The sequence below is a fragment of the Xiphias gladius genome, chromosome 14 (genome assembly GCF_016859285.1).
Source record: "Xiphias gladius isolate SHS-SW01 ecotype Sanya breed wild chromosome 14, ASM1685928v1, whole genome shotgun sequence".
In the NCBI taxonomy this organism is placed as follows: Eukaryota; Metazoa; Chordata; class Actinopteri; order Istiophoriformes; family Xiphiidae; genus Xiphias; species Xiphias gladius.
Window position 1 is genome coordinate 24,085,386 of NC_053413.1, and position 21,878 is coordinate 24,107,263.

Here is a 21,878-nt window from a genome sequence, read left to right on the forward strand (position 1 = left end):
AGTCAGTGAGAGTTTGTGAAAGCTCTTGTCTGTTGTTATTTTACTCTTCTATTATTTGCTGAGAAGCACAGACCTTATACCCAGTGTTTGAGAAGACGTTATTGTGAACACAACTGAAAAATGTTGTAAACCAAATATTTACCTCATAGAGCAGAAGATTTAGAGACCAGATTTTAGAGAAACATCCTGCATAATTTTGCATACACTTTTTGATTAAGTGAGTTTCTTAATAATACAACTTCTTAATGATTATTTTTATACAGCAGTAGCTCATATTAATGCAGCCGATGTGTATTTTGATATTCTAATACTTACAGTGTGAGACGCTACCTCATAGTCACTGAATATGGTTATAATAGTGGGACATAGGAGAGCTCATGAATGGTTCAGTAGTGTTTTAGGGTGAATGTGTCCCTTAAATATCGCACTCTAACGCTGGAGTTAAACAGTACTTAAATCCTTATCTCGTAGTTTACATAATCTTTGCATACACTAGTGCTTTCTCTTGTCAGTGCTTTTCCTTGCACAAAATTTCTTTCAACTTGAGTCATTTTAAAAAGAGAAGTCCCGACATGCTACAGGCATCTCTCTTCCTGCCTCTGTCTTCCTCATACCTTCCCTTTATTCTCCTCCTCCTCCATAAAGAGGTGCGCTGTTGAGGCATGTGGCTGTAAGGAAACTGGTACACGTGGCCTCTTCTGGGCTGGAGGAGGTGAAAAGTATTTGAGTACATTTATTTTCTCTCTCTCTCTCTCTCTCTCTCTCTCCCCCTCTACACCACATTCTTGGAGATGTGCAGGGACAGGTCAGTACATGATGCCCCGGTGAGCAAAAGGAGTGTGTGCAAAATGAGCTTTAAAAGACAACATGGGAGCAGAGATGCACAAAAAAGGAGAAAGTGACTGATGGGGAGGTGATGAGAAAGAAGACATTTTAGTAGGGTTCTAGTATTTCAACAGCAGATATTTGGGCTGATATTCAGTACCTTTAAATACGCGGGTTTTTACACCAGCTTTTGTAAACCACCGACTGTTTGTGTCTCCTCGTCAAATTTGGGGAGATTTCAGAACTTTGCGCTGATAGCTGTAGTTGTACATTATTTCCTCATCTCTCACAGCCAGTTACTTTGCACTGTTATTGACCTTGTGAAAAGACTTTGGAGGGAGTATTTGGGCACATTGTCAAGCTTAATTACACTCTGAGCTTTTCCAATTGCTCTGTCATTTTGTCATTGCATGCTGTTAGCTTTCCTGCATCGCAATTATTGGCCTCCTCACATGCTGTATCGCAGTGTGTTGAAGTGGCTTTATGGTCCTAAAGGCATGTAGTGCTCTGCTGGTGTTTTCCAATCTGTTCTAGACTATTAAATTTAACCCAGGGTGTACTTTTGATTTTCAATGTGTACTCAGGGTTGCAAATAACAATTATTTTCTTCACCGGGTAATTTAGTGATTATTCTCCCATTTAAAAATATTCTCAGAAAATAGGAAAAAATGCCCCCCAAAAACGTAAGATGACTTCTTCAAATGTTCATGCAGTTTAATTATATAAAATGGAGAAAAGCCGCAAATCTCCTTATTACAACACTGGAACCTTCACATTTTAGTAATTTTTGCTTTGAAAATAACACTGATTATCAAAATTGTTGCCGATATATCTTCCGTCAGTTGACAACTTGATTAATCGACTATTTCAGCTCTAACTTTGCTGTTACACTTTGATCACAATTAATTTCCCAGACTTTTGCATTGAGTAATCAGTCTTAAGTGTAAAGCAATGGGCTATCAGTTATAGAGACAAAGGGAGTTTTATTTGATAGTATAATCAGAAATCTGGGATTGAAAATTAGTGATGTTTTTTTTTTTTTTTTTAACTTGCATCCTACAAGCGTAACGTGAAGTCATTACTAACAAGTCTTCCAGTTAGTAGCAGTTCACCAGGACTTTCAACTGCTCATTTCATGGCATTTTAAGTTTTCAAAGGTGGGAAAAGCTAGTGATGCCAAGGACAAAGGGAACTCATAATAATGTGTAATACTAGCATGATGCTTCAACTCTATCTCAAGCTGGTGAAAGCCTACTGTATCACAACATTAACAACACAGCAAGAGTCAGTACTGCTCCTTTATGTGCAATGGAAGTACAAGAAGTGAATGGCCTTATTTCATCCGGTATCTGCCTGTTGGCTTTTTAAATAAATCTCAGTTAGCTTAGAATACAACTGGGTCCATCAGTGGGAATGTCCTGTCTAAATGTCAGGCCAGTAACCCAGGTAACCCAATTAGGCCCGGGCTGCACTGACCTCTTAAAAATGGGCACTTTATCATTATTCCACTGAAAGTGCAACAGCGTAAGAGTGAACATTGAAGTCAACACTGAGCTGATGTTTTTTTTTCCTTTTAATTACTGTTGCTATGATGTTTGTTACAATCCTGCCTGTTTTAATATTTAGTGCCAAATGTTTTTATCATGAAGCACTCTGTAACTTTTGTTTTACAAAGTGCTCTATGAAGAAATCTTAACATACTTTATCTATTATCTGGCCATCTCAGAAAATAATTTCTTTAGGCTACTGAACAGGGAAATTAATACCATATGCCAAATGAAGACAAAGTCGATTTGATCTGCTTCTGAAGCTATTTTAGCCGGCGCTGTCTGGTAAACTGGTCTCAGTTGGTGCTTCATTTTTTGATATGCCAGATACCATGGCCAATAAATGAACAAGTACTTTTTGTAACCTTTTTCAATGGAAATTTGATTTGTGTTGATACATTTATGACCCAAACCGAGTCTGTGAGGAAGGAGGAAGAAACATTTGACCCATTATGCCATCAGGGTTAGTACTATGTAACATAATTCTCCCTCTTATGTAATGTATTCTTCTCACTTACAGTAATCCCTTAATTTTTTTAGGTTATGCCATGTTTTGTGGTGCCAGTAAAAAGGCCACTTGTGTCATGTCTCAGGCATGACTCACTCTTTTCCAGTGCCTACTCATTTATGAGGTCCACTGTTACGTCTATGCCTTGAATGCATGACATTTGGTGTTTCCATTATTTGTTCAGCCATAAAGGCCTTTTTTTCAGATTCCATTTCATGATGTTAGGGCTTTGAATATAAAACTCCACTTCATTACCATTAAGAGAACAATATTCTCTGTGTTTTTTTCTTTTTGTGTCTTTCAGCTTACATCCCTTTAACTTTTCAATCCTCGAATCTTTTGTCCCGGCCCTGAAATGGTTGCATCTGGTTAGGTATTTCCTGCATCCCATCGTTACCCATTTCACTCCTTTGATGTCATTTTAATGGGGAACTTTGGTGTCAACGTGTAGTCATCATATTGTATGTAAGCTATACCTACATTCCCTCAGACTTCTTCCGTCATCAGCCCTGCAGGCATTTGACTCCTCACCCACGCGTTTGACCTCAAAGCCATTATTAATGCATCGAGGAAAAGAATGTGGCTTTGCATGAATCCAGACGTGGGCAGAAAACAGTTGTGTCACAGTGACCTAAAGCTATGAGGCTGATGTCGGGATGGTGTTCGTGTTTATTGCTGAGGGTCTCTGGACCTACGGGGGTCCTTGATATCGTTCCAGGAAGAATTACAGATTCATTTCAACTGTAAATTTTTCAGTAAGCAGGAATGGCTATTCTGATTATAACATTTCATTCTTCGTCATCTCCTTATGGACAGATAGCAGTTCTGCACTAAAGTCTCACGGGCCCAGGTCTGCAGCTAACAATTATTTACATTAGAGGTTATTCTGCTTTTCTGTTATCTCATTAATTGAGTAATCATTTGGTCTATGAAATGTAAGAAAATGGTGAACCAATGGTCAAAATCCAAATATTTTCAGTTTATTTTCATGTGAGACAAAGGAAAACACCAAATTCAGACAATTGAGAAGCTGGAACTAGTTAATGTTCACATTTCTTGCTTGAAAAATTACTTAAATTATGAACTGATTATCAAAGCAGATTCATTTTCTTTCAATTCACCATTTTATCTAAACAGGGGTCCCTTAAAAATGTTGACAAATGGGATACCAAATTGTTATCTGCTAGTGTGCTCTTTACATGAAAATGTGTGGGAATAACCAGGATAGAGCAGCAGAGCAATGTTTCTCACGCATGGACTTCGGTGGGCCGCCCAGGTATATTAAGAGCCACCAAAGTATATTTGGCCGTCCTTTTTAGCATTTTTTATTTTTATTTTTTTAACTGTCAGAGAGAACGCCATCTCCGATTAACTAGTGGACAATCTCCCCTCGCTCTACCCCTCCCCTACCTTTTTCGTTCTTCTGTCGCGAGAAGGGTCTACTGACAATCGCACATGCTCTGCAGCGAAAAACAGAGAGTGAGACGTTCTCTGGCATTAAGTTGGAAGACACGGACACGGTGGATATTTTACAAGTGTGAATTGTGTAATCATTCTCTGACTTTGGTAGTAGCTTCGAATTCTATGAAGGAAAGTGGCAACTGTGCTGCGTTGGTAGCTGCACGACTCGAGAGTGTATTCAGCACACGTAATATGACCTCTGCGTTGTAGCTGCAGCAGGGATGGGCATCCCGTCTCCAGTGTAAACTGGGAGAGAGATTTTGCAACCATGAGGAGGTCAAGTGAATTTTATCTTTCCTTCAGCACTAAATGTATGTTGCATCTAATTTTTCTATAGTGAATTTAAATCCAAGTGTTTTCCATCTGTTTTTCAGATCAAAACTAACCTGAGAAACACACTGAAAGGGGAGCACCTGGCTGCATTGGGGGGGGGTAATCCATCAAAATATTGTGTTAAAGTTCACACGTATTTGTTGTTTATCACATGTAGTAGACCCTTTTTGTGGTTGTAGGTGATGCCGGCACTTTCCGCTGGCTACCACCACAAGTATATATCAGACCTGTGGGAAACACTGCAGAGATAAGATCTGGCTTGCTGCAAACTGTAAAGTTCCAACCTGGTTTATTTGATTTTACAAGCCCAATGTTTTGTTTGCAGTTTTACAATTTTAAAATTTTTGGTAATCCTTTAATTTACAAATCCATAATTTCGCAGAAATTTCCTGGTAAGAGCTATGTACCAATTACAGTATAGGGAAAATAGAAACACTGTTAAGTTGGTACACTTAAGTAATTAATTCTATTTAAATGCTAGCGTAACCCATAGAGTCTTGCAAAAATGTGAAAACAGATTTTACGTTTAAAGTAAGATCTTCCAATAATAAATAAATAATGCATATTTACTTGGGTTTAAATTAAGTTTTAATAAACAGAATTATTATCTATATAATTAGTACCAAAATTCATACTTATTACTGGTAAAATACCTGTGAAATTATTAGGAAATTACAGCGATTAAAATGAAGCGTTACCAAATTTGTTTTCAGTTGGGTTGGTCCCCATTAACATTATGTCCTTTTGAAGTAGGTGTGGCTCAGAAAGCACCACTGAGATGAGAGTCTTAAGGCGTTTCTTGACAGACTTTGTTTCAGCCGTAGGCCTCGCTCAAGGCGGTCTGGTATTTTTGGATAAATAAAATCTACTTAGATAATTACCGCTCCCCACTGAGTCTCCGTTTATCTCTGTCAGTTACACTGGGCTGATATCGGGGCATCATGGCTGTGCTGTGTTCTTTTTCTCAGGGTTAATGGGCATATACTGTAGCCTCATTCATGTCCGTGAACGAACATCGAACACATTTGGGCCAACGGACTTAAAGGACCTGTGTCTGTGTTTGAAGGAATAATACTCAGTCCTGTTCCTCCCCTCTTGGTTTGGTCTTAACTCATTCAGTGGACCCAGCTGGGTCAGGCTGCCCAACAGTGAAGCTGTGTCTGTTGTAATGTGATCTGACAAGATGAGCAGGGGAGGAAACTAACGTGTCCAACTCCTCAGTGGCCAGTTTTTTCCGGCTTCTTTCAGTAGCCAATTAAGATTTGTAGAATAACAGTAGATTCCATGGATTTTGTCCTGGTCACTACTCTAGTTGAATAAGTTAAGGTTGTTGAATCATCCAGTTTTCAGTGTCAGTGGATAGGTGTATAGGTTGGTGAACTTAAATTGACTTATGTTTGTAGGAAGAGAACTGTAAAGCTTGCAAAGCTTGCAAGACAGAAATTTCACTTGTTTTTACAGCAAACAGTTGTGACCAAATTCACCATTCACCAGTCATAATCTTAAAAGCCTTTATGTGTAGAAATCGAAAATGAGTCACTTTGATTTCCCTAAGTTGTATCAAAAACACACCGTTGCAGACTGAAATACACAATTTCCACTGATCCATCCGAGAAACACTAGCAAACAGAATTTCCAGCGAACCTGGCTGTGGTTAATTTTTTGGGATTAACAAATGCTGTATGGAACTGATTGGTTTGAAAACTGCACTTGCATAAGAAGTCAGTGTCTGGTTGGAAAATAATGCTGCTGTTAGTAGACTCCAGTGTGAACCAGGCTGTGTTCCCCGCTTGTGTTCACTCAATGTGCTGCTGAATGGGAAATGAACTGAATGTGCCCTGTCTGCTGCAGAGGGATTACAACACACTCACATACAAACACACACCCACCTATGCAGCCATCTGTCTCATCGCTTCCAAAACAAATCAGAGGTCTGTTGTTTAAAATTACGCACACAAAGCTTGAATGGTATCTGACAGTGAATTGAATACTTTTTGCTTTCAAAAGCCTGTCAGTACCTCAGAAGTTTATCTTTACTAGGCGAGAATGACCTGCTTGCAGTTAGCATTCACACATGGATATAAATTCCCATCTAACTCCAATGGTAACTCTCAGTGTCAGAGGTCATGGGGATAGCTACACCAGTCCTAAATTATGATTAGAGCTGCAGCTTAAGACTTTCCAACAAACAATTTATTTATGATGGTGTAAAACACAGAAAAACAGCAAATCCTCACATTTGAGAAGCTGGAGATGGCAAATTTGTTACTTTTACTTGAGAAATGATTATGGATCAATGAATTGAGTATTTGTCGCAGTACTAATGGTGATACGCAGTTTTACAGAAAAGAGTAAAAGCCCGAGGGAAAGGAGTGGACATGTGCATCAGGCTGTAGGTGTTCTCTCTCACCGTCTCCTCAGCACTCACAACCCACATTTTCACAGTTTTGTGGGAAATGCTTGGCATGCTGTATGAGCTGTTCTGTTGACATTTACCGCCACTGCTTTTGAGAAGTAAATGTTATTGGGAGCCATGTATGAGATCAGTGTAGATCCAAAGGATAAAAAAAAGGAAGGGGAGAGTAAAATTCAGGTAAACTTGTGTTCTCTCCTCTTCAAGTTTGATGCCATCAAACAACAGTAACATTAAGTTGATGTACTAGCTCACAGGTCTGTCTCTAACCTCTCTCGGCAGTGCATCTCTTGGTCTGTCGTTGTCTCGCTTGCCAGCCAATTCCAGGGCTGCGTTCTGTGACTTTGTGCCTGAAAAACGTGAGAAAGGAAATGAAACTCGCGCTTTCCATCAGCAACCTCTGTGGGGACCACGCCAGACAATACACAGCATGGTTGGGATGGTTCTCCTTGTAAGTGCACATAATTTTAAAGCAAGACTATGATTATCTAGTCTCTCAGTCAAAGTTTAGTTACAACTCTGGACTAATGCAAGATGGAAAGCAATGGATTGACATTAACCATTGATTAAATATTGAATTTAAAATGTTGATGAGCTGGGCTTACTGGGCAATATGGATGCACATCTCTCAGTAAACAATAACCATCAAGTATTCAGCCAAGCAGTAGTATAAAACGTATTTTATATTTGGAAATGGTTTACATGGCTCACGGTTCAGGTGGGAGGGCCCCTTACCAGAATTTTGCTTAGGGCCCCAGGGAGGTCAGGACCAGCTCTGGTGTCACGGGACTTAGGAATCGCTCTACCAGGTGATTCAGGTTAGAGAGCATGGACTCGCTTTTACTGACAGAAGGCTCTGTTGTATCGGAGTTTGATAAAACTGTCAAAAAATAAATGGAGATGGGCTTGGTTCCTGCGACACGGGGGAAAACTGCATGCCTTTTAGTTCCTGGTGCAAAAATCTCTTATTTTTACTTGTTTTGAAGGTGTCGAGGGCTAAGGGCGTGTGCGTACTGTCCGCCTTTTTAACAGGAAAACCTATGGGAAGTGACCACATGGTGGTAGCTCTAAAAAGGCGGCACGGCACCTGCGTTTTTTTTTTTTTTTTTTAAAAGCCATACATTATGTACACACCCTAATTTAGATGGGTAGTATGACTGGCCTGAAAAAAAAAGATTCAGTTGGAAGATTTTTTTTTTTTTGCTTTAATCCTGTGTTGTGTTGCTGCCTGTGTACGTCTCTCACCCCCCTTCTTGCTTTGTCCATGATGATGATATTTTCATATTTTTCTCTTTGACAATGAAAGAGTTTCTTGGCAGGAAAAAGTAGGCCAGAAGTAGCCGTAAATTTTAAAGGGTAGGCAATCCACTACTGAGAGTTATACATACATTAACACACAGTCCCATTATGACTTAGCAATACTTACTCGAACCCCCTCTTAACAGGTTATAAATGATGATGAGCTTTTAAGCAGCTCATCCAGAGAATTAATTAAGAGTTATATTCCCTTCCTAGATTGTTTAATTTTGATGTGTTTTAGAGGCCCAACAAGATAAAACTCTCCATTATTTCAAATTAAAAGTAAATATTTGAGTAAAGTCAGAAGAAATTACAAATAAATTTGTTCAGAACTATTTTTTTCTTTCCCTTTTCTCTAAATAAGGATCTCACATCCATTCAGGTTTATCTCGTGACTCCTTGAAGGATCCAACCCTCCAAAAATTCATCCCAGAATGGCTTTCTATTGCACCAACATTTCTTTTGTCAGACCAGGAGATAAATGTTTTTTGCAGTTTCTCTGCTTACATAGTTACTGCTCTTTTGGATTACTAGGTCACCTTGTTGGCTCAATCTTAGACACTGGAGAGCAGCTGTACAGTAATGAGCTTGTGGCCAAAGGGTAACCGGTTCAAATCCCTAGACTAGCTGGGATAAATCTGGGTTAGACATAGATAAAAATCAGTTTTTCCTGCGACTGAGCATGTTGCTCTTGAGCAAGGCATTTAACACCCAGCTGCTCTAATGAAGTTTCTCAGCAGCAGGCAATAGAAAAAGTGAGCCTCCCGCAGGTGACCGTTTCTAACTCCGTGAATATAAAACGAGGCCCTGCTGAAAAAGAGCTTATGTGCTGAGTCACACCATCCTAAGATAAACAGACAGTTTGAATAAAGACACAAAGTCAATTTTGGTGTTTCTCCTTGGGGCTTTTATAACGTGCTGTATTTTATACGTGTGGTGTGGCACAGTTTAAACAGATTCAGATAACTGATGCATAAGCCTGCAGGAGGATGTTGAGACTGGCATTAACGGAGTTGCAGGACAGGACAGATATGACAAGTCTGTATCTTTTCTTCATATCTTCATCCTCTTCAGCTTTGTTGGCTTAACAGAGCTGGATTAAGATAGCAGGCGTCAAGATGTAAACACCCATCAGTGGTGATTTAGATAGTGTCTGGAAGCCTGCTGTGATGTGGTCGGCCATTTATTTCTAAGAGATACAACCGCAGGGCAGCAGACAGGCTGATCTCAACTGAAAGTGAAAAACTTATCTCTCTAATTTAGATGATTCTGTTTTTTTTAACTTCTACTGAAGAATTTAATTCTTTCATTTTGGGCTTTTGAAAACTTTTTCTTCACTCAGCCACTGAAGAATTTGCCATTTTAAAGATACATTTTCTACCTGGCAACAGGGTTTTATAGCTCACTGTTATTGCATCAAATAGCAACATTTAAATCCTCCACAGAGCCCAAGTTAGAGGTGAAGCGACACACAGCATCTTCCCAAGTCACATCCCATTGCATTACGTGTCATGAGCAGTGACCACACCTGTCCCCCTGCTTACATAATCACACACACACACACACACACACACACACACACACACACACACACACACACACACATATATATATACATGCCAGCTGTCCTTAGCGGACTCCTCCAGCCCCCAGCCAACCACCGCGTTGGAGAATTAGCGTCACTAGCTGCGAGCAGTAAGGTAGACGGAATTAGAGGATTAATCATTCATTGGAGGCTGTCCGCTGCCTCGCTGCTCTGTGTTCCCCTAGGCTGGTTCTGCGCTGTGGTCTCAAATAATAATGTCACCACAGCACTGATCTTATATTTAAGGCTGAGTCATCTCTGAGAATATTATACAGGCTATTTTTGGAATTTACAATTTAAAAAAAAAAAAAAAAAAAAGCATGTGTCACTGTGGGCGAACCATCAGGCCTGGAGAGCAAATATATGTCTTTGAGCTACACTGAATCCCTTTCTCCTCACTTGTTTGTCTTTGGTTATAAATGTCAGTGAGGTGTCTGAAAGTCAAGAGTGCTGTTCGCCAAATTAGACTATCCTGCTTTCGAAAAAGGCTGACCTGTGGTTTGAGGCATCGTGTCCCAGCCTGCAGGGAATACCTCTTTTCCCCTGTGGTGAGGGCAGAGCAGCATCCAGACAGCTGCTGTTCCAGACTTCAAAGCATATGGTCACACACTCTGCAATCTACAAACACACACACGCACATACATCTGGAAAAATGTTCATTTCACCCTACTTTTGAGCAGTGCCAACATTAATCACTTACGACTTTCTGTATCACCCTTGCCCGTGTACTTTGGTACATTCAGTCATGCAGTCCAGTCAGCTGCATACAGTCCCCACAAATGTGACATTTTACTGTATTGTAGAAAAATGTTAAAATCATAGTGGGGGACATGAAATTCTTATTTTGTTTCAGATTTTCTCCATTATTAAGGGGCATCAGACCAACTTTAGCCCTCTATGACCCTCGTTCATTTGAATGATTTCCCACGCAGAGTGCTCCGGCAAAAAAAACAACAACGCAGGGTTGTCTGGCAAAAAAATTTGATCTTGGCTCAACGTCTGTCGTGTTGCAATGCAACGTCACCTGGCAGTGGGCTGTGAATCAAACATCTGCAAGTGCACATTCCCAGTAGATTACAGTACTTTGTAACATGAATCCTGCAACTTCCCAGTTCAATAAAATCCTTCCTCATAGTATTAGAAACCAGTGTCCAGTGCGTTGGCATCTGATAAACCTCAAACTAATGTATTTAGTATTCCAACTGGACTTCCTGGATTGTACTCAGTTGTCTCAAGTATGTTTTGAACACCAGAGATGAGGTAGTAAGTACCAACATCATTGAAATTCCACGATTTTTGATGCCAAGTTTGATACCACGACATAGACACACCCCTCCAGATAGTCAGTGTTGAAGCAGTAGTTCAAATAGACTAACATAGTAACAGACCAATAGTGTGAAAATGTTATTTTAAAAGGTCAACATTATATTTTGACAGACTGAACGGAAATGACAGTAGCCTACTAACATCACTAAGTTAGCCAGAAGAACATAACATTATTCTTTGTGAATGTTGTGTGTGTGGAGCATAGCTAAAACAGATGCCGGCTGTCGCAATTTGTAACCAAAAATGGTTGTTAATATTAAGTTAACAACTAAAACTTGCTCACCCTGAATTCTGTGTACAGATCCAGTTGCCCGTGCTTGAGGTGCTTCGATAAATTTGAGGTGTTTCCTCCTTTGAGAGTTCAAATGTTCTGTGACACAGTCTGCATACTGGGCTCTCAAAACTTGGCATGAGGATCAATTTTTTCAAAAAACTTTGTACACCAAATGATAAATTGATCAGTAAAAACGTTAATAATAAAAATGATTATTTGCAGCTAGGGATGGATAAAAAAAATGTTTTTTTTGATGGTCAAATCAATTTATAATAGCAATTCTTCAAATTTCAAGATCAGTCTTTGCATGAGTACCTTTTCTCTTTGAATATGTATGTATTTGTGCTAAATGTTATCTTTGGACTATGGTTACTTGTTGTAAATGGTAAACTTTGAGCTGCACAACATGTCTCTCAAGGAAATCGAGCTGTTGCCACGTGCTCAAAATGTTGTTATTTGTCAAAAAGTAACGTAGATGATTGCTGTTTAATTGTCGAAATAAAAAAATCTTTTAAAAATCTTTTAGTTCCCAGGATAAATTCTGAGGGAACGCTTTCTTGTTTATGTCTAATATTGGCATTTTCTTAATCTACTTTTTTAAGCGTAACCTCAACCCCACCTCTGAGACTAACTCCACCTACACAATAATTTTGAAAAATGCTAGAAAAAAAAAAGTGGGCAAGGGGCTGTGGGGGAGGGCTGGGGATGTGGAGGTGTGAGGCAGGAGTTTCTCAAGGCAGCTATGCTAGAGGGCTCTTTGGAGGTGAAGGTCTTTTCCACTCTGGAATCCCCTGAAGCCTACATTGCGTGTGGAGGACCATTGTGGTCCCGAGCTGCATCCATTGGAGCTGGTGGCTCCAGTGCCACTAATGCCTGAAGCCGGAACTCTCGGGGCCGAGCATGTAGTTAGAATTGCACACTCATGAAAAATGCCGATTGCAACTGCACATAGTAGTGTGTTTCTATCGAGTGACCTGATGCCATATGCAACCACTGCCAAGCCACATGAAGGGTGTGAGGGGAAAGACTGCAGTCCGGTTGTGCTTCTGTAGCCATCAAAAACACAAGTCCATTGCACCAAAAATAAAAAATACTAAGTAGAGGGTTAGCAGATTCACAGAGTCCCACTCAATGACAGGTGCTGGGGGAGGTGGGCAGCTCACTTCTGATTAGAGGGTCTTAACGTTCATTTTTTATATAAATTGCATGACGTAAATATGTCCTAAGCGGTTGATTCTATGTCAGTATTGGCCTTGCCAGGTTTAGAGTGATTCATAACAGTAGATGGAGCCATTTTCAACCCATGAAAAGCCGATTTTTATAACTTTTGAAAGAAATATCCATATCAACACTAGGATTGATGTTTTTCATCAAAGTACAGTCATGTCACGTAGTTTACAGCTCAAAAAACATGTTTAAGTGTGCAGTACCTCTCGACCTTTGCCCGTTTTCGATTTAAATATTTACTCATAATTATTTTTATTGACTCTTTTGTTAAGCACTTTGTGGCCCTGGTTTTGGAGAGTGCTATTTAAAGAAACTGACTTACTTACAGTCAAATCTCATCAACTGAAACTGAATTAAACTAAAATGAAATAAAGCTAGTTTAGGCTATCTCAGACGAAATTAAATCATAAGGGACATCAGTGCACATATTCAGCCCTGGTTGTCACCCTCACTCAATTATATCCAACAGCGATGGGACTTTCATTGCTTATTAAAAAATAAAAACAACAGTACAAATCATGTTTGATTTCTTTCCCCGATTTTAAACACCATAATCTTGGGTAATAAACAGTGTATCATAATTTGTGCTCAGTGTGATTCCGAATGTTTTTGTCAGCACCGAGGATAAACTCAACTGCCTTCCTCAGTGTGGCCTTTCTTCCTTCTTTTTGCTTCTGTTCTTCTTTTCTTTTCCCCTTTACTGAATAATTTAAAAAAAGCTCACTATCTGTGCTTTGAAGGAATGTGTGAACAAATGATTTTTTTTTTTTTTTTCCCAAAAACACGGACACATTGGGCTTAGTTGATGGTTAGTTAGTTTCCTTATTTAAATATTGGTGCAACTGCAATTGATAAGTGTCCTGTGGCATGCTGAGTCAGTGCTGCCTGAAAGCTTCCTGACTTCAGCTTCAGGTCACTCAGAGCACAAACTCAGCTCAGGCTATTCACTGTGTTTCCCCTCCATTATATTGTCTACGCTTTTCTCCTGTTGAATGTAATTGCACAGGAGTTGTATAATTGCCTTGGGTGGTGCCACAGTTTAAAGAGCTTTTTGTGTTGACTTGCAACGTGTTTTGGTACGTGGTTTGCTTTTTCTTCCCTGTTATTCATTTCAGTCAGATTTACTGAGATTGCCTCAGACCAGACTGAAAACCCCACCGGGCTGTAATGGATGTGTGTTTTACAAGTTTGAGGCTTTTCAGGGTCTCTTGTGGATTTTTTTTTTTTTTTTTTTTTTTTTTTTTCTGGACCTCAGTTGTGTTTATGTTTTGTCTTTTTCGGTTCCTGATTAATGCTCAGTTCACCGCACATTCATTTTCAGTTGCAAGTTTCTTTTTCCCTCCCTCTCATGTACCCAGTCCTTCACCTAGACTACTTTGAGACATAGATACAGTACGTATTGGGGTGAAAATTGACAAAATAAACACAGATAAACTGAAGGCAAAAATAAAAACTTGCAGAACAGGAACCAGCACACCAAAATATAGAAATCAAGCGGCTAATAAATTGGAAAACGGCAACAAAATGACTTTTTTGTTTAGTTCACCTCATTACCTCTGTGATGTAATCTTATCAGGAAAGACAGCCTGGCCATTTCCCATTTTCACAACTCCTCTCTAATATAGCCTCCTTTCTTCCTGTTTCGATCGGGTGCTGTCACGCCTCATGGCTGGTTTCACGGGTCATTTGTCCCATATCCATCTGTTAGTGTAGCACCTATATACCAGTAACTACTCCCATCCCAAAGCATATCTGATATAGAAATTAAACGACAGTAGTTTTAAAGAAATGTTTGCATAAAATTAAATAAAACAAGGCACTGAGTCTGTTTTTACGCTTATTCCACTTTTAATCAGCTCAGCTGGAAGGAATTCAAAGTGAAGTTTACTCAGAATTGCTTTAAATGCACGTTACACTATGAATCTTAAAGATGGATTAAATTTGAAGCTTTTCCCCAAATACGAATCAAGTCAGTTAGTAATTGGGCTGCAAGTAACGATTATTTTAATCCCTGATAAATCTGACAATTATTTTTTCGATTAATTGTTTGTCTGTAAAAGGATATTAAATGATGAAAAATATGATGTCGTCAAATGTCTTGTTTGACCAACAGTCCAAAATGCAAAGATACAAAGTTTGCTATCGTGTGTGACAAAGAAAAGCATCAAATCCTCATATTTGAGAAGCTAGCTGACTGCAGATATTTGACATTGTTGCTGAAAAATGACAAAAAATGATTATTTGATAATAAAAATAGATGCCAATTAATTTTCTGTCAATTTACTAATTGATTAATTGACTAATTGTTGCAGCTCTGGCTCTCTGCTTAAGTATTTCTCCTTGTCCATCAAAGTTCTGCCAAAGTTATGATAGCTGTCTTATGCATACAAATAGTGATGTTTAAAGTGGATGCACATTAGACTACCTTCCCCAGGATCTAATTTAATACTTCACAACTATGTTGACCACATCCAAAGTTAATTAGACGAGTGACTAGGTGTGTCTTTTTGCTGACTCGTAAAACCAGGATCAAGCCTTGCTAAGGAAAAAATCTTGAATTTCTGCCTCTGTCAGCGACATTGAGGCTGTGGCCAAAGAGGGAAACATTAAGAAACATTTCCTACTTACGTTATGCACATGTACTAGCTGACCACAGCCGTGACAGGTGGAGGCCCATCACTAAAACACTCATGAAGTGTGTCTTTAAACACATAACAGCATTGAAGCGGGACTTTGTTCCAGTGAAACTAAACGCTGAATGGACAAGGAAGTAGAAGAGAATAAAGTGTTCTCTCTGTGCGTTTTTATGTTTACGGGCATGTTTGTACATGTGCAAACTTGCACGTGTGTGTGTTTATTAGTCTGAACCATGCACCTAAAGGTTGGCATCACAGTACTCCATTATGTATGTGTTTACAAGTGCGTGTGTTTTGTATTTGCATGGCCCAGCTCCCTGTGGTATGCAGCAGAGCAGGTTCATCTGTGTGAAACAGAAGAGGGGAGGAGAGAGGAGGTGAACATGTGGAGCGCCCCCCCCCCCTTCTTCTTCATCACCAGCCTGTTCCTCTAAGACTTCGCAAACGTTGTCAGACTGCCACCTAAAGGATGCCGTTGCCCGCTACTTTGCTGTTTCTGCTGCTGAGAAAACAGAGCAAGGTTTGAAACTGTCATTACAGAGCTCTTCCTCCACTCACAGTCATACCCTGAATTGATTAGTTTGTAAGATTTATCGAGTCCTCTGATTGGTTTTCATCTGAGGAGGGCTTGAAGCTTTATCATATCATCCAAGAAGAGTTAAATCGAGAGGAGCTGGACTTGGTTGTACATACATGAAGACGTTTCACATCTCATCCAAGAGGCTTCTTCAGTTCAGACATGAAGGGGAGGCTTTTTCCAGTTCTCAGCTGAGGAAGTCTCTCAGATGAGAAGTGAAGTTTTCAAGTATCTACAGCCAAGTCCAGTTGTCCTCGGTTCAACTCTTCTTGGATCATCATGACCTGGATGACTGAAAATCTTCAGAGACATCTTAATCATATCGACTGTGACTGTGAAATAAACGCACAAAGGGCTGCAACTAATGATTAATCGTTTTTGATTAAACATATAGTCAACAAAATGCCAGAGAAAACATGAATGAAATGCTGATCACAATTTCCTAAAGCCCAAGGTAACATCCAAAGTTCAGGGCTGCGACTAGCGACTATTTTCATTACCGATTAATCTGAGGTTTTTTTCTCGATTAGTTGATTAATCATTTTGTCTTTAAAATGTCAAAAAAGAGGAAAAATGCTACTAATAACTTCCCAAATCCCAAATTGGCGTCTTCAAATGTCTCTTGTCCAACCAGCAGTCCCAAACCCAAAGATATTCACTTAACTATCATAACCATATGACAAAGAAAAACATAACATCTTCACGTTTAAGGCGCTGGAACCAGCAAATGTTTGGCACATTTGCTGAAAAATTGAAATTAAAACGATTATTCAGTTATGAAAATATTTGCCCATTCATTTTCTATTAATTGACTAATTGCAGCTCTATTCAATTTACAATGATAGAAAATCTTCACTTTGCAGCGAATGTTTGGGATTTTTCCTTTCATAAATAAGTTAAGTGAATAATCAATTATCAAATTCCTCTGCGATAATTTACTTATCGTCTCAGCACAAAACACTCATTGAGAGTGCCGGTTGTGGTGATGTTTATTCAAGTTAAAATGTTCTCAGTAGTTAGTTTTATTGTATGAGCAAGCTGTGCACATCACTATCAGTAGCGTTTGCAACCCTCGAGCTAGTCTACTTAGGTCAGTTAAAGGCTGATCAGTTTGTAGTTGTAATAATGACAAGAAATAATACATTTCATGAGCTTTTTTCTGGGTAGTGCTGAAATAATATGTTGGTAAAACAGTTACTTTATTAACTGAAAGGTAAGATACAATTCTGGTAAATGATTCATTGTATAACTCATTTATTTTGTAGCAAAACTTTGAAATGTGCTCCTCTAAAGGAAAGAGAGCTGCTGCTTTTCTTTGTCTCAAAAAATGTAAACTGAGTACATGTTTGTGTTTTAACTGCTGGTCAGACAGAATAAGCTACTTGAAGACAAGAAGTTGAATCAAATGTTCCATAACCACCGAACCAAACCACTGAAACCATAACTGAAACAAATTTAATCTGGCATGTACTTTTAAAAAGCAACCCAGCCATTTTACCCCAGCTTAATATTAATCAGGACAACAACTTTGCATAAATGAAACACAGTATTTTGAATCTCACACCAGCCTGGTCTAAATATAAACTGGGTGTTGCCAAAGCATCTGCAGCCATTTCCGTCTAATATTCGCTCTATTATTCCTCTGCAGAGCTGCAGGCAGTAGAGGTAAGTCTACGCGGGTCTTCTGTTAAGAATCAACATTCTCTGTCGCTTCCTGTTCTCTGCTCATTAACTCCTCTGGCCTGAAGTATAAAATTAAGAGTGTGCCGAGCCGCAGTCGAAAGGGTTAATTGGCTGCTGCATTGCAGTGTGACCTCAGGCTCAGTGCTTCTGTCAGTAGATCTACTGTACAGTAGGTGTTGTGGTTACAGTGAGCCACGGGTGTGATTGAGGCTTCACTGGTCAGTGCTGTGATGGGTCGGATTGTGTAACCATCCGCTCAGTTTGAGCTCATTACCAGTTTCCCCTCTTATAACAAGGTATTTTTGTTGGATGCAGCAGTGTTTACAGTATGTTCCCTGTCAGTAAGATGGTCATCAGCGTGAACACTTTCGGATGTTCGTCACCGTAGCGCCGTGAAATGGGAACAGCTGCTGGTTCAAGAAGCATTTTTCCCCTGTGTATAGTAAAAAAGTAAAAGTTTTCTTCACATTATCCTCAAAGTTCTTTGACACAGAAACACTTTACTCCTAGATAATTAGACACTACTGGAGGTGCACTACCACTACTGGAGGTACTTGAGGTTTACTTGAACTTCCCTTTTTTTTTTTATTGAAAGTCTTTTTATTTTTTGTCAGATTGGGATAGTGCACAAATGTAAACACTATGATATGCATGAGCCGTTGATGTTTCTTTGGAGAAGCAGCCAGTCATAGGTGCAGATCAAAGCGGTAGCAGATTCAAAAAAAAAAAAAATTTCGTTGCAGTTAGGAACAAATATCACGTCATTTTATTTGCTGAATTCATCAAAAATTGACCCAGAATCTAAAAGTGAAATGGGTTAGACTGCAGAATGTTTTATCACATTCCTACAAAGGATAATCTTTAGCTTCAGGTCATCATTATCGGTGAAAGCAGCAGCATTTTAAGCGTGGAGACAGGACGTTTTGTACCTAGAGGCTCGCTAGTTGACTTCTCTCTCTCTCTGTTTTTATGCACATTCGCTTGTACCTTTTGGCTTTTTGTCAATGAACTGGATATTTAATATATTACGTTGTTCATCTTTTCCATTGATGATTCAACCTGGAGAGTTTCATGTCCATTCAAGCCCTGGTAATTCTCCAGATGTTAGTCACCTAACATTGTCTTTGAAGAAAATGAACAGGACTTTTATTTCTGGAGCCCCAAACTAGCAAAATAACCAACCAACCAACCAACCAACCAACCAACCCCAGCCCCCCCCCGGCTGCACTATAGTACATAGTGACACTTGTCCACCTGGTAACCTTTCCTTAAAGGAAAGTGTACTATCAAAGAGAGCAGTTTCCTCAGTATGAGAGGTCAACCTCTTAATAGCCCACTGTGGTTCAGTGGTTTTGGAGCTCAGTATTGATTAGGTGGTTGGTCTGTTCACACCAGATGTCCAACACCAGCTGCTCAGGAATATACTGCTCCTATAATGGAGTTAAGAGACTTCCCATGCATTTTTAATGAGCCAACCTGACAGTGCAGCCTTTAGTTACATAATGAGAGCTATTATTTGACATAACCCATATTGCTTTTGCGTGTGGCAGAACATCAGCAGTTTTAGTTTTTTTTTAGTTCGAGTAATACATGAAACTGATGGTCAGAAGGTTTTAAAACATTGTGAACCAACCGAAACTGATGAAATAAATATTGTCTCAGACAAACAATACAAGGCTCCCTCTTCCAACTCACTACGAATTTGCCATTTGACATATCAGATATGAGTCTGCCAACAAAGGAATATAAAACTGTCAGTTTGTGGAGCTTCCCACCGCAGTGAAGCGAAGCACACTTGGGAGGAAAATGTGGTTTTGTGGCTGAAACTTCAGTGGGATACTACCCAACTGGCTTTTTAACGGTCAATTGACTACCGGGACTTCCCCTTTGAAAGATTCAAGCACTAAATCACATGTTCGCTCAGAATTACACAGGAATACCACAGAACAGTGTCACCAAGGTTGCACGCTGCATGCATTAAAAGAGACTGACAGCTTGACTCAAACTCAAAATATTTAGCCGGGACAATGGCAATGATCCAGTTGAGGAGAAGTTTTCTCCGAGCAATCTCAGTGCACGAAGAGGATGATGTGTTTACTAGTTGCTCACCGCCAGAGGTAACACTTTATATTTTTTTTTAATTATTGAGCACAAGTTAATTTTTGAGCTGCATCTTGCTTCACAGCATACAGTTTTGCACATTATCATTACAGAGTGTTTCTGAAGTCTGGAAGTCTGGCTTTTCTAAATGGCTAGTTTCCCTGTTTCGTCTGGGTTTTCCAACCACTGCCTCTCTGTGAAATTCTGGCCTCTCTAGTCATTTGAAAAACAGGTAGAAGAAACAACTGTTAATTTTGTTATATGTATATATGTATTTATATATGTGTGTGTGTGTGTGTGTGTGTGTGTGTGTGTGTGTGTGTGTGTGTGTGTGTGTATATATATATGTATGTGTATATATACATATAGAATATTTGATATCTCCTGGGTACCTTGAGCTGTTTGCTCGGTTCCTGCATATTTCATCCCTATTGATCCCCGTGCGATTAAAAACATCACAGAGCCAGTGTTAGGAGGCCTCAAGGCGCTGGCATTATTTATGACTCTCTCGGTCCTGTCGTTGTGCAGACAGGCAGCTTCTTTGTAATGCCAGCATGAAATAATCATGATGAGCACAGGTCCATTGACTTGATCAGCCGTGCGTCCGGGTTTTGAAGAAGGATACGCTGTCATTAGAGCCAGCATGCTGGCTGTTCTATAGCTGTGGGAATGTTGTTGAATTAACTTTTTGTTAACTTGTCAGTAGTGTTAGTTCAGTAACCCACATTCACTGGCTTATTTCCCTCTCTATCAACTCACAGTGTTTTAAATCATATTTGGTCACCTGACAATGTGACTGTTACAGTAGACTCTCCTATCTTAGCAGCAACAGTATAAAAACAGTAGGTTTGTGTTTGGTCAGGTTTCCCCTTCCTGTTTTTTTCCCCATTCCTGCAGTGTATTAATAACTTGACAGAGGCTTTGTTCTGCTGAGATACCTGATTTGCCACGTGTTATAATTAGCAGAACCTGAAAGTTAATTCATGTTTTTCCTCGTGATCTGACAGGTCAGTCAGTATCAGTCTGTACTGTCTGCAGAGACTTCTCCCTCTGATTTAAATACCTAATCTAAAAGTCCAGGGTTAAAAGAGCAACATGAGGATTTTTCTTCCAAACATGAATATATGTCATTTAAAAAAGTAATAGTAAAAAATTAGTTATAGTTTGCTATAAATCTATAATGAAGGCTTTAATTTAGATTTTTTATTTTTTTTTATTAAAATGGTCATGCCACTCATTAGAGATGAAATTATTAGTCATTTAATCAGAACAATTAATTGGCGTCTATTTTGATAATTAGTTGACAGATTGATTTTTTTTTAAAGAAAAAATGAAAAGCCTCTGATGGTCCAAGTTGTCAAATTTGGTTATATGTTGCTTTTTCTTGTCTTACTTTATAGTAAACTAAATATCTTTGGGATTTGGATTGTTAGTCAGATTTTTAAAAAAAATCAATGTGTAGATTTCACCTTGGGCTTCAGGTAATTCTAATGGGTGTTTTCGCTACTTTCTGATTTATTTATTCTTTCAATAGACCAATTAATCGGGAAAATATTTGGCAGGTTAATCAATAATGATAATAACCATTACTTGCGGGACCTACATGTGTTTTATATCATTTTCTTTTGGGGTGGGTCTTTTTTTTTAGCTGTAATGTTCATGAAAACCAATACGCATCTACATAGTTGCCATTTTAATGCCCCAATATTCAAATAATATAGTCAGACCTCAAAAGAAATTGTAAAACGTGAAATACCACAATTTTACATACAAAAGGATCAATTCTCATTCTTCAATTCTGACTATTTACGCATACACTCTCATATCTTTCAGTTTTTTCCGGAAGGAAAGATTTCCACAGCTCTCTCCGTTCACAGCTGTAAGGATGAGCCTGGACAAACTGTCCTCCAAATGTTCAAGATGCATCTTGATAGTCAGTTTTACTTCCTTATTTCTACCTGACATGGGTCCATTCCCCTCTCATATGTTATATAACAACAGCGTTTACTTCCCCTGTCCTCCTCCTCCGAGTTCACCCAGTGCTCTGCTCCTCTGTGGTCAACAGTGGCTATGTCAGCTTGAAC

At 39.2% G+C, this 21,878-nt stretch overlaps 1 protein-coding gene across 19 annotated transcripts in view; it reads left to right on the forward strand.

Moving 5' to 3' along the window:
- The window catches only part of LOC120798836 (rho GTPase-activating protein 12-like), a 64,220-nt gene that overhangs the window by 25,745 nt on the left and 16,597 nt on the right, over positions 1-21,878 (forward strand). The window contains exon 1 of one of the 19 annotated variants that reach the window (XM_040143560.1): positions 19,688-19,811. The exons of the other annotated variants lie outside the window; for them this stretch is intronic. Coding sequence (XP_039999494.1) covers positions 19,722-19,811 — 90 coding nt within the window. The 5' untranslated portion in view covers positions 19,688-19,721. Of the gene's footprint in view, positions 1-19,687; positions 19,812-21,878 lie in introns of those variants that run through there. 19 annotated transcript variants of the gene reach the window in all.